The sequence below is a fragment of the Tetrao urogallus genome (genome assembly GCF_951394365.1).
Source record: "Tetrao urogallus genome assembly, chromosome: 4".
Classification (NCBI taxonomy): Eukaryota; Metazoa; Chordata; class Aves; order Galliformes; family Phasianidae; genus Tetrao; species Tetrao urogallus.
Window position 1 is genome coordinate 38,722,426 of NC_136817.1, and position 26,230 is coordinate 38,748,655.

At 40.1% G+C, this 26,230-nt stretch overlaps 1 protein-coding gene across 1 annotated transcript; it reads left to right on the forward strand.

The window, feature by feature from the left end:
- BMPR1B (bone morphogenetic protein receptor type 1B) lies at positions 1-25,629 on the forward strand (the record flags this gene model as incomplete). Its single annotated transcript, XM_079534113.1, has 8 exons — positions 1-155; positions 9,815-9,917; positions 10,002-10,104; positions 17,167-17,263; positions 18,025-18,163; positions 22,255-22,447; positions 22,866-23,163; positions 25,446-25,629. The coding sequence occupies exons 1-8, from the start codon at positions 13-15 to the stop codon at positions 25,627-25,629; spliced, it is 1,260 nt and encodes a 419-aa protein (XP_079390239.1). The 5' UTR covers positions 1-12.
- Positions 25,630-26,230: the final 601 nt, after the last annotated feature.

Below are 26,230 nucleotides of genomic sequence, written 5' to 3' on the forward strand. Positions count from 1 at the left end.
TTTCTGGACAAGATGCCCTTGCTAAGCTCCAGCAAGTTGAGCGTGGAGAGCAGAAAAGAAGATGGTGAAGGCACAGCACCTGCCCCTCCACAGAAGAAGCTGTCATGTCAGTGCCACCACCATTGTCCTGAGGACTCAGTCAACAGCACCTGCAGGTTCGTGGAGCATCTGTCTGGTGGTAAAACATGAGAAAACCTGTTTGTGATGGCTCTGCAGTCTCAAGTTGGGTGTTCTTGTTTGAGCAGTAATTGGTAAAGGAGTTGTTTAGAAATTAGCTGGTTTTTTTACATAGATGTCAGCTGCACACCTATATTTTCTTTTTATAGTATTTACATCTTTCAAGCTTTAGATAAATACTTGTGTTAATTCTTTTTATATATGATATATTCTGAATGTAGTAGTTTGTTTTTAAAGGGTGCATGCGATTGATGAGAGGAGACTTATTGGAAATATTTTGAAGTGTCTATAAATGCTCATAAATTTATAATCAATCTTCATAAATTTCATTTATCATAAAAAACCTACTCTTTTGTATATGTTTTTACGGAAGTGTTTTGTAGGTTGATAAGACAACTTGTTTCATGGTAGAAGTCTTTTCTTCTCTTGAGATGAAGTGTTAAATACTTTTTTAATGTTAACTGTACTCCCACAGTCTTTCTGCAGGCACTGGTTAGAGTACTTATTAATAGAGTAAACTTATTTGGGTTGGATTCTGCTTTTCCCAGAGGTCCTAACTCCCTAAGATGGACATATGCTGTGCCTTGGAGGCTCAGCATTGACACTGTCTGATACAGCAGAGTGGACCATTGGCACCTGCAGTGGAAGCACACTGCTCTTCCCCCACTCTGACTTTTTTCACAGGGTACTCCTGCAGCAAACACATGAACTATTGCTGCTGAATTAGGGTGCTGATCTGACACCCCTCTTGGCTTGAGATGAATGCACAGTTTGTCTTTGCAGTCATGGAGGGGTGAACTCTTCATCTGCTTCTCATAAATATCAACTTTTTTATTCTGCTTCCTTAAAACCAAGTAAAATACTGGAGATACTGCCTGCTCTGGTTTAGTGGAGTTGTGCAACTGCAGGAAGCATCAAAGCAGGACACAAATATGAGCTCACCTGGATGAGCCAGTGGTGTATGCAGTTATTTTTCAGGTGAAACCGTCTAACATTGTGTCAGTGCTGACTAGATCTTCCAGGCAGCATGTTAAGAAGATAAACAAGGAAAAACCCAATGTTGTTGAAGACAAATTGCTATTTCTTGGGATTTATGAGTGTTGTTCTGTAGCTTGACTTGGTTCAGCTCAGCCTGCAGTTTCACACAGAGGTGTATGGCAGTTTTTGATGACAGCTGTAAATACTACTTCCCCCTTTCAACCTTCTTTCTTCAAACCCATATATAGCTAGAAGTCAGACCTAACTGCTCTCAAATGGCAGTCCATTTAAAAAAAGCTATAAAAATTCCCTCTGAGATCAGTTTGCAGATCTCCTGCAGCATGAATCAGTTTTCCTGTTCCTGCCCAGCAAGAGCCACTGCTTTCACATATGCTGCCTTGCATGCATCAACAGGAAAGATGCAGAAGACTTGAATCCATTAATTATGAAGCATGAGAGGACTCATGTTAAGGAACTGACTCATTGAACGATTTATACGCTAACTTTGGGTGCACTGTTGCATGTTTTATCCACTCTTTCCCATCCTGTGCTGTTACCTGAGTGCTATCCAACTTGCCCAATGAACAACAATATAATTGCTGAAGAGTTTAGACAAATTTAAAATTAAAAATTTAGATTATTTGAAATTAAATACCTTACCTTTGTGGTTTACCAGCAATAATAATGCTTTTCAGGATAGTGATCGTGGCCGTAGCTCCCCTTACCTTGATATGAGAGCTGCAGTGAGGTCAAAGGACAACAAAGCATACAACATGCCTTGTCTTCTCTGCACCTGCTTAACTGTGTCAATCTTTTGCTTCTTAAATTCCTTATGCTTAGCTGGAATTAAGGATGAAAAGTGAAAAGGGACCTTACAGTGACAAGGAAGTTCTAAGCCTAACATTCCAGTATCTGGCTTTCAAAAGATTTGGCCAAGCCCAGTCAGGTGAGCAGGGATTATGAGTTTCCCCATGCTGTGAGCAGGGATTTTGAGTTTCCCCATGCTTTGAGAGATTTCTACTAGTCAGCCTGTAACTTTCATGCTTCGTGCTATCCTGAATGACTATTGGCACAGTTTGAAAGCGCTCAGGAATTTTCATTTAACTTCACTCTAAAGAAAAATACACCATATTGAAATTCAAATATTATTTATTGTGCTGAGTTTGTCTGAAGAAGAAATAAACTGTTCAGATTAAAAGTTGTTGCATTAATTATCCTCTTCCCTCAGATATAGTCATTAAAGCTTTCAATATTTGTTAAGAATTGAACTCTGCTGGCAGCTCTGTCAGTCTGTTAAGATTTGAGCTGTACTGGAGTCTGCAGGGCTCTGAGCTACATTGATTCAGCGCATCATGCACTGTTCCCACTGAGGCTTCCACAAGAGCAGAGGAGCTTTTTGTGTGCCCAGGAGCAAGGAGTGCTCCCAAAGTTCAATGGAAAAGCAATTCCAGCTGTGGCTAAATTAGAAGCCCTGGAATAAAAGAGGCAGTTCCACCACAGTCACTAATAGAAATCTCTTACAAATAGCAGTCTGCCATCCCTGCTGAAGTTTTTGGTCTGCTACCACAAATATTTATGTATCAGGGCACACATACTGAGCAGATAAGCAGTACCCTGAATGTTTATGAAAAAATGAGGACATCTGGTGGCCATTTAAAGTTCTTTCTGTAATTGTATTTTTTTTTTTTTCAATTTGAAATAAATATTCTTAAGCCACATCTGTGTCAAATCTTTGATCAGCCTTCTGTGTTTCTATACAGAACTACCCTTTCTCTGTATTTTTTCAACTTACGTGCAATAGTTCTTTAGGAAACTATCAATGATACCACAGCTGCAAATGCACGTTATTTTATCATAAACAAATCAGTAGCTCTAGCTTGAAGAGCATTCTTTAAAATGGATCAATCCATAAGCGCATAAGTTTTGAAAGACTCATTAGAGGGACATTTCATCAAGAGTCAGTGATGGGGAGCAATGAAAGGACAGTGCTATGTGTAGTAGACCAAGCGAGGCGCAGAGGGTGATACTGGCGCTAGCTGTTGCCTTACCCACTAACACCCTGTTCCCCTCACTGTACCTAAACGCACCTGGCAGATCTAGATCTATTGATAGCTGTGCCAAGGGGCCTGCTAGTTCTAGGCTGGAGCAGCAGCAGGAGAGGGAACTAGAGATAGGCACTCGCTCACCATAGATTGGAAGGGATGTAGTGCTTAAACCTGAGGTCAAGCAGAGCTCCTGGGCAGAATGTGTGGTTGGGTGGTGTGAGGATACCACTCAGGGTAATTAAAACTTATTAGTGCACTTGAGGCCCTCATGATTAAGGTCTTTGTAAAAGTTTCATGGTTCTTTGCTTGTAAAGGGTGTGCTAGCCTGTGGTGTGTTGGAACTTCATTCTTTTGAACATCTGTGCAGTTCATAAAAGGCTTTCAATAAAGAAGCTCAGTGCTGCTTTGAAACAACCAGGACCTCATTTTACTGTTTCATTTTATGTTTTGTACAGGCAAAATGAGTGTGTGGGCAGTTGTGTCTAGTCAAAATTAGTTGCATATTTTTAAAAGTATTGTTAGATTTAATTGGCTATCAGTGTAATGGGATTGCAATAAAGGCAGAGCTGATTAGGTTCCTGGTTGTATTCTCTTTACATTCATAAATAAATGCTGACAGTTTTAGGGATCAGGGTGATAGAATTTAATTTCTTATGGTTTCTGCCCAACTGTGTCTTAAGGTAGCATTGGTTATCTAATGCAATAAAATAATTAAGTTGCTTTCTCAGCATTACCAGAGGTGATAATTCACCTGACCTGATTTTCTTTTCATTTTCATGTTCTCTGGATAATGGGATTGAATTTTCTATGTAATTTGATATGTAGAGGATTTAACAGTGGGCCAAAGCACTGAGTTCAAGCATACTTTCTTTTAGTCACTTTCAATTTTTAGTGTAAAATTGAACACTTCCTAATGAGGGAGCTATGATGAGATGTTGCATGGTAGCTTATCTTTATTTTTTAATGTAAGCCTTTATACGGGGCTGCGCGGGAGGCAAATAAATTTGTTTTGATCGGTAAAATCAAAAGCGAACAACCCTTGCAAGCTCCACTCTTTTCTTCTTTTCCCCTTCAGCCTTTTGTCCCATACATGGCTTAGCAGATGACTTCTCCCTGAGTACTCAAACCAAGGTCCAGATCTCCATCCCACCCTTTTGAACCATGCTTCAGAAACGTCTTGTTCTTTCTTAGTTTTGCTCAGAGGCTGCCTGTATCATATATTTTAATATATGCCTTATGCTAAACAGTAATGCAGGTCCAATTTCCCTGTACAGAGACCTGTTGCATTACTTTCAGATAGCTTTTTTTAGCATGTGGGAATACTTTGGTGTTATTGTGTTGAAGTACTTAAGATTTCCCTTGCATATTGAATTTACTTAAACCAAGAAAACATTCGAAAATAGCAAGTATCCATGTTGAAGCTGCCCCACCACTAAAAAGGAGAGTACATCATACAGATTCAACTGTACTGTAGTCTTAAAGCCAGGTAAAAGAAATTATTTGGCCAGTGTTTAAATTTTTTTACACAAAAGAAAGAAAAGGAAAAAATAAAGGGAAAGGGAATAGAGAAAAGTCTATAGCTTTATGTTGATAGTTTCCTTCTTCACAGTTCTCACATTTACTGAAATGGATTTTGCACATAAGTGAACGGTGCTGGAGAGAGCTGGTGAATGTGCAGAGAGGTACCCATGCTTGGTGTGACTGTCATACCCAAGGTTATGCTACTAGATCTGTAGACTTATCAAATCTCATATACTTAGCACGTAGCCTGGATAGTCTGGCATTGTGTCTTGAATTTTGCGTTGTGACCCACATATCAGGGAAAACTGTGGTTGATTTGTGATAAGAGCAATGTGCGACACATCTAATAGGCTGAGTCATGTCTGGGAAGATCATATGGAGATAATATTGGCGGATAGACCTATATGGGAAATAGGATATATGGGAAGATATTCTGCTAAGATATGTTGGGTATCTTCCCCTCCATGCTCTGTGTGTAATGTAGTAGAGTTGTCACTGAACACCCTGATGACCTTACTCTGATCTTATTCTCTTCATCATCGTATTGGTTTCAGCATGATGCCAAATGGTACGACATACAGTAGAACGTGGTCGGACAAGCATCACTATCTCAAATACTAGTCGGGCTTGGAACTTTGTCCTCCTGTGGGCCATATTCTATGCTTTGTCACATCTGTATGTCTCTGATTGCCTTTGGGGTAGCTGTGCAAATGTGAAGGTGCATCTGGCTCAACAATTTTGTAATGCTCTCCTTCCCTCGTGGTTTCACGTTACTTCCCTGATGCACAGCCACTGTTATTTCTTCTGGAACATTAGCCTGTACTGAGCACATTTACAGGGGGCTCTTTGTTTTAGGGATGACATCCAAAGACACTGTTTTGCTGAATTTAGCCTTCAGCATCCTCCCTAAGTGAATGATATGACAAAATAGGTGAAATAGATGCAAACAGAGTCAGCCAGCCAATTTTTGAATTAGATCATTTCATCCAATCTTTATAGAAGTATACAGACTTTCAATTTCTGGAGATTGTATATTCTAACACTTTTTAATCATTTTTAAAAAACAGTACAGAAGTTTGCCATGTTCCCTAGGATGAAAATGAAAAGATTGTGTAGTTCTTTCTGATATCAAAACTAGGAGTATAATGGGGATGAGGGGAAAAAAAATATAACACCCATATGGATTCAATTGCAAACAGAATTAAATGTAAGGACTCTTTTCACCAAGTTATTTAACCCATCTGCTTGTCATAGGCACCAAGTCACATGAAGGAACGATGTTGCTTTTGCAAGTTATATATTGCCATGCCTGACTGCATATAGAAACCAGGACAGGAAATCTTCAGCAGGCAAGTTTTGGTAGCTAAGGTATTGAATCTTCTGTGTGCGATGGCTGTCGGCCAGTAAGGACATCTGTGTGAGCAGCTGCAGAACTGTTGGCCTCCATTCCTCTCTTCTGACATTTAGTAAAGCTCTTGCTTCAGATCACCTTTTTTGCTCAGGTAATCTGTAATTGTAGCAGCACCTTCTATATCAGTGCCTGCCAGTGTTTCTGTTACAAACTCCCACTGTTTCCCTGGCATTTGTCTTGGCTGTGAAAGTTCACTCTTGGCAAATGTGTGACATACCAAATCTGTGCTTATTAGCAATCACATTCAACTTACATTCAATTACTCTCTTGCATCTTACCTTAAGAAGTTGATGCTTTAGTGAAGGAGGTTAGTGGATGTGTATGGGGTTGTATCATTGGGATGAATTCCTTCTTTACACAACAGTCTCAGATTCTCAGAGTCAAATTATGCAGAATTCTAATTGTGCATATTAAAAAACAAATTGGTTGGAAGCAGAGAATGTGTTTTTAATATTGCTTTGGATATGTCAGCAGTGTGCGTATGTTTCTATTTGTGCAGTCACCAAACTAAACATCAAATTAGAGATGATACACAGCTAAATTGTTCCTAATTGTTAGAATAAGAAAAGTTGGAGGCAGGTAAGTCAATAAACCAGCAGGGGTATGTTGTGCCTTTTCCTTGCAATGTACAGTTCATCTGACAGCCTGTGAACCAGGACAAGAACTCAGGGCAGGAGGTTGGGAATGAAAGACTTTGTTCTTTTCAGAAGAGTCACCTCTATCTATCTCTTTCCCAAATCTGCAATAAAACAAAGAATTCTTATATTGTATGAACACTTTTTATTTTTTCTTAGTGTTAGAATCAACTGGAACCAATATTTATTTTGATCGGCATTGCTATTTTTAGTTTTCTCATATGTTTCCCTCATTACTCTATTGTTGCCTGTAAAGAACATGATTTACCCTTATTGTTGGAGCTTTATAACTTTTATGTTTTGCTCTATTTAGTGTAATATTGTTTGTCTTTTTAAATCTGAAGTAAAATGACACGGTGGAAGGAACAGATGCCATTCAGAGGGACTTCAAGATGCTAGAAAGGTGGGCCCGGGTGAAACTGATGAGGTTCAACACGGCAAAGTGCAGAGTTTTGCACTTGGGCCGGAGGAATTCCAGGCATCTGTACAGACTGGAAGGAGCAGTCCTTGAGAGCAGCCCTGTGGAGGAGGATCTAGAGGGTCTTAATAGATGAAAAATTTAACATGAGCCAGCAGTGTGACCTTGCGGCTCAGAAGGCAAATGGTTTCCTGGGCTCCATCAAAAGAGGGGTGGCCAGCAGGGACAGGGAGGTGATTGTCCCCCTCTACTCTGCTCTTGTTAGGCCCCATCTGGAATACTGTCCAAGTGTGGAGCCCCCAGTACAAAAAAGACAGGGAGCTGTTGGAGAGGATCCAGAGGAGGGCCACTAGGATGATCAGGGGACTGGAGCACCTCCCCTATGAGGACAGGCTGAGGGAGCTGGGCTTGTTCAGCCTGGAGAAAAGAAGGCTGCAGGGTGACCTCATTGCAGCCTTTCAGTACCTAAAAAGAGCCTACAAACAGGAGGGGAGTCAACTCTTTGAAAGGGTAGATAACTGCAGAACAAGGGGAAATGGTTTTAAGTTGAGGGAGGGAAGATTTAGGTTGGATGTCAGGGGGAAGTTCTTTACAGAGAGAGTGGTGAGGTATTGGAACGGCTGCCCAGAGAGGTTGTGGATGCCCTGTCCCTGGAGGCATTCAAGGCCAGGATGGGGCCCAAGGCAGCCTGGTCTAGTATTAAATGAGGAGGTTGGTGGCCCTGCATGTGGCAGGGGGGTTGGAGAATCATGATCCTTGAGGTCCCTTCCAACCCTGGCCATTCTGTGATTCTGTGAAAATTTTCAGAGGGACTGAAGTGCTTGAGGATCCAAAATTCAATTTTCTAAAATGAGCAAAGTATCAGAGTCCCACGACAAGTCAGAAGAAATGAAATAAAATTGCTGACTTTTCCTGCTTTTTTTTTTTCCTTCTGCAAACAATTTGGCTTTTCCTTCCGCCCCTGTCCTTCGGTGAAACAGAGAGTTTTGGTTTTTGCTGTGGATTGCTAGCTGAGGAGTTCTTTTTTGTGTTTCACTAGATTGCAATTTATTGTTTTGTTGCTCTGTCCCCTGGGTTACACTTACTCATTACTTTGAATCAAAGGCACCATGCAAACAAATAAAATCTAATCTAATATAATATTCTACTCTAATGGATTCCTTACAGTCTCTCTTCTTGGCAATCCAATCGCTCCTATCTTAAGCTTCGGCAATGAAATCAAGGTGGTTGTTGCCCAGAAGGGCAGCTGTCTCCTTTGCCTTGCTCGTATGCACAGTGTCAGAGGGGAGTAGAACCCCTAGCTCTCTTTTCTCTGAGAAAGCAATTTGTAACATACAATTGGTTACTTTTCAAATCCAGAAGTCAATAACGAGTGATAGATTATTATTTGAAGTAATAAGTTTACAGTGGCTAGACCCTGCACCACTAATATAAAAATATGCTACTGCAAATGTTTGACATGACTCTTTTCTAGCCAGCATCTGTCTGTCCTGTAGCTAGTACTTACAAATGGTGTTTATCTATTCCATGTGTAACAGCACTCTTTGAATCCTACATCTCATTTTCTTTTCTCTTGCTGCTCTGTTAGACTTCCTTTCCTTCCACTGGGAGCAAATCATCTGAAATTTTGTGGTGCTTAAATTTTCTAATCCTTTTTTCTTTTTATTTCCTTGTTTTAACTGAGTTTATTCTCCTCAGAAAAATACTTGCTGAGCGTAATAACCAATGTTAGTTTCCCATGAAAATAAAGGAATATTTTTTGTGAAGTAAATGTATTGGATTAAATAATTCTTTATTTCTTGATCTTTTTCCTCCAAATCAGTCAACTTGTGTTCCTCACTTATGTTACATGCTCGCCAACAGTAATTAGAAATTAATGCATGGCAATCTCAGTAAAATGAAGTCCCCCTTTTGTACCCTCCCCCCCCCCCCTTTCTGCAGCATGCAGGCATTTGACTTTCATCAAAGAAGGACATTTATCACCAGCACCATCTAGCCATCTGTTATTATGCTTATCTTCCATGGGACATGGTTGTGTAAATGGGAGTGTTTTGGATAATTTCAGGTTTGTAACCCAAGTAAACAGTTATGAAGAGTGTTGATGATAACTCAAGGACTCACACACCAGTGCCACAGTTTGTAATACATCTAAAACAGGAATCACAAATCTCTCTTAATAAGATTTCACAGCAAGGATCTCAAGAATGTTTCTTTTTCCATGTTCCCACCATGGTGTGTGTAGCCATGCCTTGTTCCCATGCACAGGGCAGACCTGCTGTAGCATTGCTGTTTGCATTTATGTAGTTTTCCAAAGCCTTCACACGTTAATGGCTGCAGGAATTTACAGAGAATTAAGATGTTAGTGAGCTTTGTAGCTGTGAAATTTTGAATAGGTGAGAATGTCATACTGTCAGCTGTCTTGTGCTGTTACAGCAGATTGCATGTGTGCCTGACTTTTTCCACACGTGCAATAGTGCTTCAGCCCTTTGTGTTTTGTCATGCTGCTGGAGGAAATATGTTGCTTTGGTAATGGAAGATTTTCCTTTCAATGAATAATGCTGAAGACTGTATTTAACACCATGTTTTTCACTTCAGAACCTTGTACTGATTCATTCTTTTCAATCCTCAGCACTGATGGCTACTGCTTCACCATAATAGAAGAAGATGATTCTGGTGGACATTTGGTCACCAAAGGATGTCTAGGATTAGAAGGCTCGGACTTCCAGTGTCGGGTAAGAAAGTGTTGGCTGCCTGAGTATTGCTTGAATTTTGATGGCTTTCAGTTAATTACTTTGCTTTCTCTGAAATTATTCCAGGACACTCCTATTCCACACCAAAGAAGATCTATTGAATGTTGCACAGGCCAAGATTACTGTAACAAACATCTTCACCCGACACTGCCTCCACTGAAAAATCGAGGTAAAGGGAAGTCCATCCAGGCCCAAACTGACCTTTTTCTGCTATTGCCCTTTGTGTCTCAGGAAGAAACAAAGCCATAACCAATGCACCCACATCCAAGTGTACATGATCAGAGAGATGAGCCCTACTAAAAACTGTCTGGATTTATTGAAGTAGAGAGCAGTGTCTTGACCCATGGTTGCAGGTTCCTGCTGTTATTTGTGTTGCTCACGTGCAGTGAGCACCGGATGAATTATTTGCTCGATATTGTCATAGATTGCTGGCTGTTAGTGGTCATCCCAAAGATTGAAGTTGCACGTGGCAGGGGATGGCTCTTGCTGTGTATAGTTTTTCGTGATAATAAAATTGAATCCTATATCTGTTCATAACAGCACATACATCTGGGACCAGATCTCTAGAGGTTAATCTAGCATTTCAAACTGACTGAAATCCATAAAGCGTTTCTTACTTATAGAACCCAGTAATCCACTGAAGTGGATTTTCTGCTTGAAAAATGTAACTCAAAATAGAATGAAAAGTGAAAACTCGTATAATTACTATTATTTTGTTGGTGTGTGCTGTTATTAAGAACAAATGGAAGTGTTTTAACTTTTAAGTAGATTCTGAGGCAAGCGTAGGTCAGATTTAGGTGTGTTTGTTTTGTTTAAACATTGCTTTCTGAAAATTGATAAAACCACTTTGGCTGGATATGGCAGATTCCATTTTTAAAGAATGTGTTCCTGAGATCAGTGTAATATTCTTCATAAACTCTTGGCATCATCAACAATGGCCAAGATCTGTGGAGGTCAGCATGGAATTTAGTCTGTGAGAGTATGCTCAGGGTTGCAGGAGAATTTGTAATCATGGCATTCTGAGTTGGAAACCCAAACTGACAAACAACAGCTACTTACACATAAATATATGCTCATAGAAAGCCTTCTCTCATGTAAGATATTCCCTTCACACCTATGAAACTCTGCACAGATGGGTTGCAGCGCCAGGCCTGTGGAGGGTGGTGTGTAAATATTTCACTATTTACTAGCAAGTCATTAAGTCAGTGAAACCTCATAAAATTCCAACTTCCAACATGAGAGTTATGTACTATTTTGTTGTGTATTTTTTTTCATTTTAAAAAGTTATTTGAACTGAGGGAGAAACTCCAAAAGGAAGTCAATATTTGTTCACACTTACTTAGTGTATCAATAAATATCATTACAGTTTGGAAGATTATTTCTTCTCTCTGCTGAGTTAATTCTATGTTAAATCTACTTAAAAGTACTGAATCAATGCCAAACATTAGGCATCTGCCTTATTAAGTTTTTTGGATATTTGGCTGTACTATCTGCTACTTATACAGAAAACAGTACAACAAGATTTTTATGGTGACAGAAATTGTTTGGATCAATGTTGACTTTGCTGTGTGTGTACATGGGTTTAAAAAAAAGTGTCGCTTGGGCACTTGTGGTGGCAGACCCATTAAACAGCAGATAGATTTTTTTGATGAAAGAATAATGTTATAGAGTTGGAGCAGGACTCTAGCCATTTTATATTGCAAAATGTCTATTTTATACTGACAAACAGAAAACAATGCATCATTCCGTGTATTCTGAGGATTTTTGTTTTAACTAAGTTTGTGCACTGCCAGTGTCCTGACAGTGTATTCCAGAAGCTGCTTCTTTCCATGTGGCTGAGCAGGGCTGAAGCCAGCACCTTTATTAAAGCCTTAAGCACATATGTCATTCCTGGTCCCAGACCTGTTCTTATGTGCCATGGCTGTATGCTAGTTTAAGAGCTCGGAACAAAGCCTGGATTTAGGGGATTCTCCGTGCAGCTGTGTACAAATACTGAGTGCCCACTATTGCCACTGTTCAGTACTGTGCATTGTGATCATTGTGTCTGTTGGAAACTTTTAGACTTGGTTATGTGAATGAGAGCTGTGAGACTTGTACATTACGTTTCTCATAAGCTGGAAGTATGACAAAAGGAAGATTAACCTAAAAACAAGCTTCTAGGAAGCTTCCTGACCTCCAGGATTCCACAAAAAATATGTGTGCTACTTGGCATTTAAAAAACAAACAGAAATTTGGCTTCTGAACTTACATCCAAGGTCATATCTCATGGGAAACAGAGCCTAGGGAGGTTGTCCAGCTGCAGGTCAGAGGTTGTTGAACTGCAAATTAACCCGCACACCAAGGTAACATCTCTAGAGAGGCAAGCGGCTTGTGTCCTGGAAATGTTTTTCCAGACCTGGCATGTGCTGAAGGACAGTTTTACCCTCTCCTTGTGAGAAGATAGGAGAGCCGTGCACATGAGGGTGGGAGCTCAAAGAGTTAGCATTGGACAAAGCAGGGTTTTCTTGAACAAGATGTAAGAAAGTAAGAGCCAAGCTTAAGTTTTGAGCTCATCTTGTTACAAACCTGGCAAGTTAAAATAGCCAGATGATACCACAAAATCCTTGTACCACCTATGTATTTATCTTACTGAGGAAATGAAAATCATAACTGGGTTTGAAACAACACCTCTGCTTTAAACAATAAAAGATATTCCTGGAAATCCCTGTGAAAGTGCAGACTGAGATCAGTCGAAAGGAGAAATATATCTTTACTGATTTAAAGCCTGTATAAGCAGAAGTGGTGGTGCCACCGTGTCTGGCTCCCTGCCTGTAGAGCTAGTGATGAATGGGCAAGGGAACGATTGGAGGAACGATGGGGTTTGATGTGTGCACACAGTCTCCACGCCTCGGATTTCACTGCCATTTTTACTTGGATAATCTTAACATTGTGAGCTGGATGAAACGGGGAGGGAGGAGAGCCTTTGACACCCTGACTTCTCCCTTCAACCTGCTGTGTGGCATTTGCAGTGCACTCATCAGCGTGACGCTGCACATGGCAAAGTGGGGTGAATGGGAGGGGGAGAAGGGAGAAAGCACAGAAGAGTAACTGAGAGGCAGGCTGGTGTAACGAGATCCTGCTTTTGTTGCCACTTCTCCCTTTCTGTGCTGACCGTATCTGACACCTGCACACATCCATATTTTCTTACAACCTAAAATTGTTTGCAAACATGCTGTGTGCTAGTCTTTGGTATTATGTGTGAGCCAAGGTACCTGAGGAAGCCTCCTAAACTTCCTATATGTTTGTTTTGTGTTCCCCTCATTGAGCTCACAGTCATAGCTCACCGCTGCCTCCTTGGAAGCTGCTGCTTATTCTCATAACCTCACTGCTTAGCATGTTGCAGTTGCCAAGGAACAAGCAGTAAGCAGCACAGCACCAGTCTTAAAGAGCAGAGCTTCTCCATCTCACAATTACTGGTACCACTGCAGAGACAAAGTGGACTATGGCTGAGTCCTGTCCTATGGCTGAGTCCTGTCCTGTCCCTCTCTTTGGAGGTGGTCTCAGCTGCCTGAAATGGTGCAGGAAGAGCAGTTTTATCCTTCTGCATTCTGGGGAGCATCCTCATCTGAAGAAGGAGGGAGGAGTGAGTCTCCAGCAGCACTAGCCTGCCTCAGTTCAGCAGCCTCCTGTACCTATAACTCTAGCAGACAGCTCACATGGGAAGCTTGAGTGAAACACTGTGTTCACCATGTTGTTGAGGGCGATGGATGTCATCTACCTGGACTTCGCAAGGCCTTTGGCATGGTCCCTCTCCACATCTGTCTCTCTAAATTGGAGAGGTGCGGATTTGAAGGATGGACTGTTTGATGGATTAGGAATTGATTGGCTGGACAGCCAAAGGGTTGTGATCAGTGATTCAGTGTTCCTTCTCAAGGGTCGATCTTGGGGCGGGTGTTCTTCAGCATCTTCATTAATGACATAGAAGATGGCATCGAATGCACCCTCAACAAGTTTGTGGATGACACCAAGCTGAGCGGTGCAGTTGATATATTGGAAGGAAGGGAAGCCATCCAGAGGGACCTGGACAGGCTGGAGAAGTGAGCCTATGAAAATCTAATGAGGTTCAATAAAGCCAAGTGCAGAGTGCTGCACTTGGGTTGGGGCAATCCCAGGTATTTATAGAAACTGGGGGAAGATCTCCTGGAGAACAGTCCTGCGGATGGCTTGGGGATCCTGGTAGATGAGAAGCTGGACATGAGCCAGCAGTGTGCTCATGCAGCCCAGAAGGCTGTGTTCTGGGCTGCATTAAAAAAGGGGTGGCCAGCAGGGAGATGGAGGTGATTGTCCCCCTCTATTTGGCTCTGGTGAGGCCCCATCTGGAGTACTGCATCCAGGCCTGGGGCCCCCACTACAGGAAGGATGTGGAGCTCTTGGAGTGGGTCCATAGGAGGGCCACTAAGATGATCAGAGGGCTGCAGTCTTTCTATGAAGAAAGATTGAGGGAACTGGGCTTGTTTAACTTGGGGAAGAGAAGGCTCTGGGGAAACTTCATTGTGGCCTTCCAGTATTTGAAAGTAGCATATAAACAGGAGGAGGAATGGCTGTTTACAAGAGTGGATAGTGATAGGACAAGGGGGAATGGTTTTAAATTGAGACAGGGGAGATTCAGGTTAGATATTAGGAGGAAGTTCTTCACACAGAGGGTTGTGATGCACTGGAGCAGGTTGCCCAAGGAGGTTGTGGATGCCCCATCCCTGGAGGCATTCAAGGCCAGGTTGGATGTGGTTCTGGGCAGCCTGGTCTGGTGGTTGGTGACCCTGTATGCAGCAGGGGGGTTGAAACTGGATGATCACCGTGGTCTCCTTTTCAACGCAGGCCATTCTATGATTCTATGACAAACAGACATTACACACGGAAGAAGAGAGGCAGTTTTTTTTATATTTTGTTGTCCATGTACCAAGTGGTTTATGAAATCTTCAAACGCGCAAGCAGAGCAAGCAGAATTTTGCCAATAGGAAGTGTTTGAAAGACAAAACAATGTCCAATTTAGCATTTCTGTAGCCTCTCTTCCTATGTGGCCAAATAAATATGAAGACATATGGAAGTCATTCTCCTTTTCCATGAGATCTGGTTGCATGCCCACTGTGATATGCGCAGGGAGCTGTCACCTACTGCCACACTGACACATCCCTTCGTGTCTTGCATGCTTTCCTTGTACTTACTGAAAAATTCTGAAAAAGTCTCAAGGTTGCGTTAAAGCTGAGCAACACTTCCAGGATGCCTTGAGGAAAATACAGGCATGTTTGTTCAATTGTCTGAATGGGAGAAGCCCATTAGCAATGTTGGGCTCGGTGTTTGAATCATTTAAAATGATCACAATACAATTAAGATCTGTCATTTTATCATCCTTCTCCCAGATGTACATAATCAAATCCACATAGTCAGTGTAAATGATACTGGCACATCTCAAGTTCTTGTAGTACAAGACTAGTACTACACATTTCTGTGCAGATCACTATTTATCCTCTCCTCAGCTGATGCACTGCAACATCTTCAACTGTTACAAACCACATATTTTAGAGGGAAGTGGTTGGCAGACCCAGACTGCCTATGGAGCATGAAATAGATTCTTCAGACCTCCTCAGCAGCCCTCATCATCACAGGAGAGAACTGGGTTCCCCCAGTGGGCTCTCATTTTCAGCTCCAGGCCAGGTAAAAATCTGCCACTTCAGTGGGAATGATGGGCTCTGGTGTTTTCCTGATAGACATCATGTTAGTGTCCCCTTTCAAAAGCATTGGCTGTAGCTTGAATGTTTACATTGCTAATGCTCCGGGTGCAGGTAATGGCAGGTTAAAACATGACCAGCGTGATCAGAAGGTGCACTGGGAGGTAATCTCTGTTTGTAGTGAAGAAGGAAAGGGAAGGAATCGTTTGGGCACAAAAACAGAGGGAGAAATTCGATCTTTAATCTAAAAGAACCTGACAGTAAGCCAAGAGTCCCTTAGGAATCTCTTTGTCTCATTACCCTTGTAAATCTGAAACGTAGTAGCACTATTCCAGAATGAGTCAATGAGGATAGAGTTCTTGCATTTTATGATGTACGGTATTAGTGTGAAGGATGTTCGGTATTAGTGTGAAAGATGCAAGGTGGCAGGGCTGGGAGAGCTTCAGGAGCTGTTATCCTCATTTGCAGTAGTCTAGATAGCAACTTCAGGAGGATGGTTTGTGTGTGTACATGCTGATGTGTAATTTTGAGACTGGGATGTTTAAAGGAAAAGCAGTGCCAAATATCTTTGGTTTACAGCAGGGAAGCATGGATGAAGGTCAGTATCACTTACCTGAGTCAAGAATACAAATTTAGGGATTAGCGATGCACTTTAAAGCACAATATTAGTCTTCCATTCAAAGACTGACTGAAATATCTTAGTAGTTTTCATGCTGTGGTGTTTCCTTGAGTTATTTGACATGGTTCATCTTCAAAGTGTTTTACAGAATAAATGCTGCAAGGATGGTTTCACCCCTCAGCATGGCTTTTTCTGGCACGTAGGTCTGCTATGGAATGAATGAGGAAAAAAATGCCCACTTAAATGTTAAAACAGGATCAGAGAGGTGGAGTATTCTTCAGTGCTGGAAATATGCCTACAAAGTCTTCAGCGGTTTGCCTTCTCAGGGGTTGGGTGGTCTCCTCTGTTTCCCTACTAGGATAAACACAATTATTTATTTGTTATGTTAACTGTTCAATCAGATGCCAGTGGTTTAAGATATGGATTTAAGATCTTTGCATGTCTTCACTGATCACATATGTTAAGACACAAAACAATGAGTCCTGGTTTGATTTTTCTAATTGATTTCATTCAAACTGGGACTTGCAAATCCACGCTTTGACAGAGTAGGTATACATCAGCACATGGACTCCTGTGGGCTGCCCTGCTGGGTGAGGCACAATGAGGACATGCACAAAACACCAGTAAAACCCAGAGGCATTGTGTACAGAGTTGTAGTAGAATCACTGAATTAGAACCACAGAATTATTTGGATTGGAAGAGGCCTTAAAGACCATCTATCTCCAACCCCCCTGCCATGGGCAGGGACAGACCTGTTCTAGCCTGGCTTTGAACACCTCCAAGGATGGGGCATCCACAGCTTCAACAACCTTATGCTTGGTGTGCATTTTTTTCACACTGACTTTGTACCATCTCCCTTTCCAAATTTTCTCACTTCTTTCCTTCTGCTGCTCTGTTTTATCTCCAGATTTTGCTGAAGGAAACATTCACCATAAGGCCCTGCTGATCTCAGTGACTGTCTGTAGTATACTTCTGGTGCTTATCATCATATTCTGCTACTTCAGGTAAATAAGGAACATTTTATCACCTCATTAGCATTCTTCCCAATTTTTGTCTTTTTGTGGACTCAAAATTTTGAAAATTTAAGATTGGCCTCTTGGGAAAAAAAAAAGAAAAATGACGTAATTTTATCATGTGAAAAGAATCTGTACTTTGTTCATGTTATTCACAGGCATACCTCAGTGGTGTATTCCATGTATAATTTTTCACCCAGCATCATAAGAAGCCTTCCAGTTTGAAGCACAGACTGCTCTTTAGTGAAGCTGAGAATGCCACAGTACAAAGTTTATACAGAACAAAAAAACTGAGGCTTCTCAGTGAGTTTATGTGGTGAGAATCTTAAAAAAGAGGAGAATACTGGAATGTTAAGCGTGTCTAAAATATCATCATAATCTACATATGTTTAAATAATTCTTTGTGTTTTTTAAATACTCCCAGGTCCCACGATTGTTCTTCCTTTTACTTTTAAAAGACCCACTGCAGTTGGTAAATAAAGTTTCGCATTTATTTTGTCTGTGCTTTTAAGTTCTGAAAGAAAAGCATCTCTTAGCTTTGCAAGCTCATAGCATGCTGCACAGTCTTTGAGTTTTATTACATAGAGGTTTGATGCTGAAAATGGTTTGTTAGAAATAAAACTGAAAATATTGGTCAGAGAAGCTGAGGAAGCCGTGTGTCTATATATGAGGCTAATGTGGAGGATAAGGTTCTTTATCCTTTGTACCCGTGCTCATTATGTTGGAATCTAACTTTGGTGTACAAATGGCAGGTATAAGCGGCAAGAGGCCAGGCCCCGCTACAGCATTGGACTGGAGCAGGATGAGACCTACATTCCCCCTGGAGAGTCCCTGAAGGATCTGATTGAGCAGTCCCAGAGCTCCGGCAGCGGCTCCGGGCTCCCTCTCCTGGTAAGAAAGCAGCATTATCTGAATGTCTGTTCACAGGGAAAAAGGAGTGAAGAGAGAAAACAAAATGATGCGCAAGAAATGTATTTTTTTTAATGTTTGAAAGGAGGCGCTGTGTCTTTAAGGTTTGTCTTTCATTTATTTTTATATTTTATTTTCTCCTAGAATTGACAAGGATTTAAGCTGACGAACAACTGCGTTAGAATCAGGAGAATTTTTTTTTCTCCTCATGTATGCTCAGCCAAAAATACTACTTGTTCTGTTTTGTTTTCTTTTTAATTCCTCTCTTAACTTAGAATACCACAGGGTAAATAGAGACCAACAGAGACCACAGAAATTTATCAGGATTTACCCCGGTGCAAATGACAGCATTTAGCCTGCAGTCTTATTTTCTCACTTTTTACGTGCAACACACAATAGCTTTTCCAACACTGACACGTAGGCTTTATGTGAAAGAAATTGCAATTCATTGAATGTGGAACCTTTTTATGTGCAGACTTCACTTTGCATTCAGAAGTCAAGAATGAATTATTTTACCTTGTACTGAGGTAATCTCAAAAGTTAAAGGCATGGGGATGGAGTGAGCTTTACCATTATTTCTGAACTGACTGCAGGATGGCTGAACCCCCTCAGCTCACATGCCAAAAAGGCAATGGATTTACTTTCTGTAGGAAAACAATTCTGTTCAGCAGTTTGTTTTCTCAAGGGCTATTGTTGCTTTTTAGCACTGAAAGAACGGCACAAATTAGATTTCAGTTTCTTTTTTTCAGAAATTGTATGTCTCTATACTCTTCCAAACTGATTAGTTTGTAGTGGTCCTATTACTGGTGATGTTGCCCAATTTCCAAGTACTGTCTGTTGTTTTTTTTTGCCCTCACATCTTGTTTTCTAAACCTAAAAGAGAAAAATAAATGGAAAACTTTATTTCCTTGAAATGAGGCAACAGATTGAGTGGCTGGCTAAAAGTGGAGTCAGTTTGGCCTCAGTTTGGTTGTGGATGCCCTGTCTCTGGAGGTGTTCAAACCACGTTGTAGGGGACCCTGAACAGCCTGGTCTAGTATTAAATATTGAGGTTGATGGCCGTGACAAGAAAGCTGGAAAAAAAACATGACATGACATGACAAAAGTTTGTGCTTTATACTTTCTTCCATCTCGGTGAACCTCAGCTGGTTGAAGGTGGGATCTGTGGTCTTACTGCTGTCTCTAGCTCTCTCTTTGCCTATGAAAACATGCATTTTTCTTTGACTTTCCCTTTAAATAGTCATTTTCTTTGGAAGAGATGAAAAATGAGAGCTACAGTGAAACTTGCCCATAATAATAAATGTTTGTTGTGCTTCTCAGACAGCTACAACCACTACATGCTCATTGGAAGTACACAGCTTAGTACCTCTGGGCCCATGCCTGAAAGAAACATATAGGAAGCACCTAGCAATAATGCTGTAGACTATATTGTGGAAGAATTTGTTTTCAACAGCTTTATTTTTTATTCAAGGAATGAAACTTCCAAAGCTATTATTTCAGGAACATAACCCACACATTTATTTCAAAATGTAAGTTTATGATAAACAGTATTGTCTTCCTCCTATGCAGAAAATTTATTCCAATGAGTACAGGTATTACACCAAAAATAAGCATTAACCAAGATTTTATCTAGATTTTGACATTCAGCAAACGTTCTTTTTGTGGGCTGTTTGACAGAAAAGTTTGCTGCAGGTCAAATGCTGCCAATCAAGTTTTAAACCAAAAAAAAATTACAGCAAATTGTAACTAAAAAGCTTTGAGCCAATAAGCTCAGGTATAATCAAGTCTGCATGAGCAAGCAGAACCCCACTGCCCAACACAAGATGTTTATGCAAAGCTAATGCCTCAGTGTACCCATGTTCAAAATCAGGGAAGGAGGTAAAATGCTGAGTACATAAATGAGAGAGAAATCAGAGTTCCTTCTCTGCCTTTTCGTGTATGTTTTTTTTCTAATTTCTCTTCCAATGAATTTTGCTTTTCAATAGACTGCACCCCAGCCTTAGGAATAAGCCCTCTGTTCAAAAGCAAATTAGAAAAAATTTGCTTGTCTGAATTTTAGTTTGCATTAGATGGAGACATTTAACTGAAGATCAGAAAAGCAGAATGCAGGAGTTAGAAATAGTTGGCGGTTGGATTGATTGCAGTCAAGGAAAGGAAACAATGGGACATGGGGACCTGGTTGGTCACACAACTCAAGTAGCAAAACAAAATCTAGAAATAAGTAAAGAAAATCACTAAACAATTAGCATGGATACATCATTCAGCATACTTACAGAATTAGTTCATCTAGCATTTTTGATTAACCGCTTTGTTCTAAAAATTATAATCAGATTCAAGAAAGGGCTAAATTCCTTAAAATAATATAAATTGTTCACTGTAAATCATCTGACTAGTTCTATCAAAAGCAAACCAAGTTAAGGCCCTCACATAGTATTCTGCCGCCTGAAAACCCATAACAGAGATGTGTTTTTCGTTTTCTTAATGTAATATAATAAGGAACTTTTCATCATTAAGTATTGTAATTTCATGTACTTTATGATGCCATTACATATATTTGCACAAATTGAGTTATTTGGTATAACAGCATTATTGTTCAGGATGCATTTTTAAAATGGGCAGAATAGAAAGCAACAATGCTAAAATGACATTACAAAATGTTAAAGCAAAATTCCAATGTAATGTAACTATTGTTCAATCACTGTATAGGAGTATAAAGGAGAATGAATCAATTTTAAAAATTCAGTCTGATCTGTTTTTGGCTTTCACTGATGTTAATAAAAAAGAATGGCATTGCAGCCATCTTGGAACCCTAGTTACACATTGCAGGGCCTGAAAAATGGGATTGTATGTAAATTGAAACAGAAGAAAGCTGGAACTTTTGAAATAGCTTTGCATAAATGTCATTCTTTGAATTTTTCTTCTTTGAATTCTCCAACATGAAAAACAGTAATTTATTTACAAAATAAATGGCTATAGACCTTACTTAATAGCTTTTGAATTCATCTCGTGACGTGCAGTCATACTTCAGAAGGATTGTGGCAGTCCTGCTCTGCATTACCTGATTGACAGTTTCAATGGTCATTCCAGGGATAGCAAAGGAAGCATGATTTTAAAATCAGAATTTGATCATTTTTGTTACCCAGGGTCGCAGAAATTCTTAAGATTATGATTTCATAGCGATTCAGACTTGTTGCATTAAGCTGCTCAGGAATTGTGTCTGGGTGGCGGCAAAACCTAGAGACCTCAACATGACTCTTATCCAGATTTTACCCATAGTGTGGGCCAGATGAAAAACCCTAGAATAAAATGAAATTGCAAAATCTTGTAAAATCCTACAAAACCAAAAATTGTTAGCAGTGGTGACATCTTAATGTCCTGTTACATTAAGGAGAGGCTGAGTCAACCATGAACACCAGTGGGTCGTGTTGCAACATCTATTTAAGTTTTCTTCTATGAGCTTGCAGAAATACATCATCTTCAGACATGCTGCAATTCTATGTTATTTTCAATTTGTCCAAGACTTTTTGTCATCATAAATGTTCATTAAATGTAGAATCAGCCCATCTACTATGCATAGTTTGTCAATATGTGGTGTATACCTCTACAAAGCTGCTAAATAAATGCATTGACCTTCTGCTAGAGCTGGACAAATGCTTTCATTTTTACATCAGTTCCCAGTAAAATGAATGCAGGCACTTGGGTTGTAACTGGGTAAGTAATGGTTAAGGCTCCAAATAACAAATCAGTATTTTGAAATTATTAGTCATAGGATTTTCAAGGAAGGTCATAGGAAGCTGTTCACAGTAATTTCAGTGATCTTGAGTCTGTCTCAAAGGTGTTGAGTAGGTAAGCCTTTGGAAATGAGATAGGAAGGCTTCTTCTCATGGACAGGAATGGCCTCACTAGTGCTGTCTCTTGGGGAGAGATAAGGAGCATCCATATGGCAAAATTTTGTTGATATCTGTTTTGCAACTGCTGCGTATTCTGCTGTTCAGAGAAAAAACGAAGGACTGAGATGAAGGCAAAAAATTTCTGCAGAACGCGTTCTCATTGCGAGTCTTGGCATTTTACAGGTTCAGAGGACCATAGCAAAACAGATTCAGATGGTAAAACAGATTGGAAAAGGTCGCTATGGGGAAGTCTGGATGGGAAAGTGGCGTGGCGAAAAGGTAGCTGTCAAAGTGTTTTTTACCACAGAAGAGGCCAGCTGGTTCAGAGAAACAGAAATCTACCAAACTGTCCTGATGAGGCATGAAAATATTCTCGGTGAGTGAAATTAAAGATCATCATTTGATAGTGATGGCTTTCTTAAATTTAATTACTTTATATTTGTCATTGTCTGATGCCCTTTCTTATGTGCTTTGTTACCTGCTGTGCTCTGCAGTTAGTCACCCTGCACTTTTGAAAAGAAAAAAACTTGAAGTATTACTGTGCAGGTAAAAAATAATATGGGAACATGGCTATTGCTCGAAAAATCAGACATCTGGCTTTGCCACCTGTGTTTAAGTATCTAGGCTTTCTGAAAATGTGTAAAGAGCTAAAGGTGAGGCATAGCTGCATGTAAGTAATGTAAAAGAAATTGAATGTGTTGCTAAAATAAAAAATATGGAAGTGGTTGACAGTTCAGACTCCTGAGCAGTCAAAAATGCCTTGAGAAGAATTAACTTGCTATTGCTTTTTTCAGGATTCATTGCAGCAGACATTAAAGGCACAGGCTCTTGGACCCAACTGTATCTGATCACTGACTATCATGAGAATGGCTCCCTTTATGATTATCTAAAATCAACCACGCTGGACACAAAAGGCATGCTAAAACTGGCTTACTCCTCTGTTAGTGGCTTGTGCCACCTACACACGGAGATCTTCAGTACCCAAGGCAAACCAGCCATTGCCCACCGTGATCTAAAAAGTAAGAACATCCTGGTGAAAAAGAATGGAACCTGCTGTATAGCAGATTTGGGCTTGGCTGTTAAATTTATTAGGTGAGTAGAGCTAAGCAGGGTGAGGGAAAGTTGGGTAAGAGCCACATGCTGGTTGTGTTGTATGCATGAGTTTGCATGTGGGAGCTAGCACCTGTGTCTTGTGTGCATCACTTCCATGCAGTGCTCACCCGTACGTGAGCTGCAGCTGTCTGGGTGAATGTTGCAAAAACACATACCCCAGGTGTAGAAGCAATTGCTTTCCAGTAATTGTGCACATCCATTGCATTTGTGTAAACATTCAGTTTTCATCGCTGAATGCTTACTGTCAACCTGCGTATTTTAACTGCCATGTGTTAAAAGGACTTTGCACAGGCAGGTTGAATTCACATCAGCAAACTTGTCACTGAAGCTATCAGCTTGTCTGATAACTAAATAATTCATAGATAACTTATATCTAGAATAATACTAATCATTTGCACATGTTGCTAATTGGGATTTATTGAAAAGCACCCCATTTGGGCTGTGTTTTGTTTCATTTCCAACAAATCAAATTGCTAAAGTACAGATTTGATTTTTGAAATGGCTTTTAAATTTGATTTTTAAAAATGGTTATGTGTTTAAACAACTTAGAAGGAGCAGACAAGTAGGACTTGCTTGCTCTAGGGATTCATAAAGAAGTCATTTCTCTCTGACAGCTGCTTGCTCTGCTCACAAAGAGCCTCAGCTCAGTGCTGGTCCCAATGGAGATGTGTGTTACGAATGCTCTGATTTTTCCAAGCACAGAAATGTGGCCATAGACTGAAGGTTTCCATTTCAGAGGTCAGCTTTGAAACTGCGGGCTCCCTTAAGTATGTATGTATAAAAAAATCTCTACAGATCTTGAAATTATTCAGAATGTAAGAGAAGATGGTTTAATGTGCCCTTCTCACTAGCAACTTATATGCCAGCTTTCTTGATGAGGTCTTTCCTTTATGAAGCTGACATTTCTGTAGGAGATGAGAAATGAACAATTTTACATTGGGGAGCAGGGGCCTGCAAAACAGTAAGTAAGGAAATACCCTGTTCACTGTAAAAGTTTCAGGGAAGAAATTCATCCTTTGTAGGCATTCTTTAACTGACAGATACAGGGTAGCATACTGCTTAGGTCTAAATTGGGAACTGGGAAAGACCAAGGCAAGTTATGTAACTCATTATCTGAATGGAATTTACTTTGCATAGCTTGTTTTTGCATAGCTTGCATAAAGAATCCTTCCTTAGCATTTCCCAGGCAAGAACCAGAAAAAAAGTGGTTGAATGGGATGTATCACATTGAGCATAATGAGTTCAGTAAAGCTTTTTGCTTTTCTCATTTTATTCAAAATCTGGTGAGATAGTGCAGGTCACTAGATTTATGTTAGTTCTTGGAGGGATACACAAATGCAACCACCATATGTATGATTTAATGACTGCGTAGGTGACTGGTTGTATCTGAGGTCTGGCTTTTATGTGTCATTTTCATACTTGTAGGTAAAGGAAATTACAGTTGTGTGATTATTCTTTGAGATTTTGTTGTATCTGTCACATTTAAAAGATTCAGATTTGGAAGGTGAGGAAATTGAAACAGACCTTTCTAAATAAGCCTCAGTGTATGCCTGACACTAAACTTTTGAACACTTTAAAATTGCTACAGTTGAATCTTAAGTAATAATGAGGAGAAAAAAAATCCAGTCACACATTTACTGGGTGTTTGCTTCCTGTTAGAAACACATTGTCTCTTCTGGTCGGTGTGTGAGAAGTGATGCCTTTGGTTAGATTTTTTTACACATTTCCATCTGTGTGTTTGTACTCTGTGATGTGTAGAGCAGAGAGAGATCAAACATAATGCGTGCACAAAACATAGACTCTTCTTCATTGCAGAGCTGATTTTCTATATCTAAATGATACCGCTGGAGCTATTTAGTGTCTTCCAATAATTACTAAGACTAAAGCATTATGTGGTGGAGTATGTTAAGAAAATAGCATTTAATGAAGATTTGATTGTTATCACCAGCATTAGAGTTCAGTCTAATGCTAATGAAATTTCACAAATGTTACAGCATCCCTGTTGAGTCTTATCTCCATTGTGGTTCTGCATTTGGATGCTTAATACTGCCTGAGGCAAGTCAGCCTTTTAGGAAGAATTGTGTTCACACTAAGAGGCTTTCTTTGTAAGATTTGTTCCATTAAGATTATGCACTACTTTTGACCTTGTTTGAGAGTGGATGTGGTCTGAATTTACTACTTCTCCCTTCTCAGTTACTTTCTTTTCAATCTACTTTTATAGCATATTTGATGCCTTTTTTTTTTACTTCTCTTTATTTTAGTGATACAAATGAGGTAGACATCCCTCCAAACACCCGCGTGGGAACAAAACGCTATATGCCTCCTGAGGTGCTGGATGAAAGCTTGAACAGAAATCACTTTCAGTCATATATCATGGCTGATATGTACAGCTTTGGACTCATCCTTTGGGAGATAGCCAGGAGATGTGTGTCAGGAGGTAAATGACAGTCATACCTATTTGATAGTTGGGAATTTGCTTTTAATTGTGTCAGTGAATACTATGGTTTGATTGTAAGCCCTAATGTTCCAGTACAACCTTTTCCCTCTTTATTATTTTTAATGTAATAAATACATGGATAAACTTTGCATGTAATTCTCTTAATTTCTCTTTTCTACTTGAAACTTACTTTAAAGCATCTGTCAATGCTACTGCGAGAGCAAAGATTTATACTGTATTTTAGTGGCTTGTTTGAAGGCAACAGATGCTTGCACTGTGGAAGGAGTTTGAGACTAATCTTGGTGCTTTTTCTAAAGACAACACATTTTTTCTGGACTGGAGGCATTCAGCTATTTTAGCAGCAAGAACATAGTGAATTTTTCTTTTTCTTGGAGTTAAATATAAGAATAAATATAAACAGTTTGGGAGGATGCAGCACTGCTATTTAAAGTAAATAATCTATTTACAAGGCAAGTAGAAAAAAACAGGAGGAAGTGGCACTTATTACATCATTTGTTGTACCAGTCATGTGCCTCATTTCCTTCTGGTATTAGGCATTCAAGCATGAGGAGAGTGATGAAGCAATGCAGCCAGCTGCAGCTTTAGGGT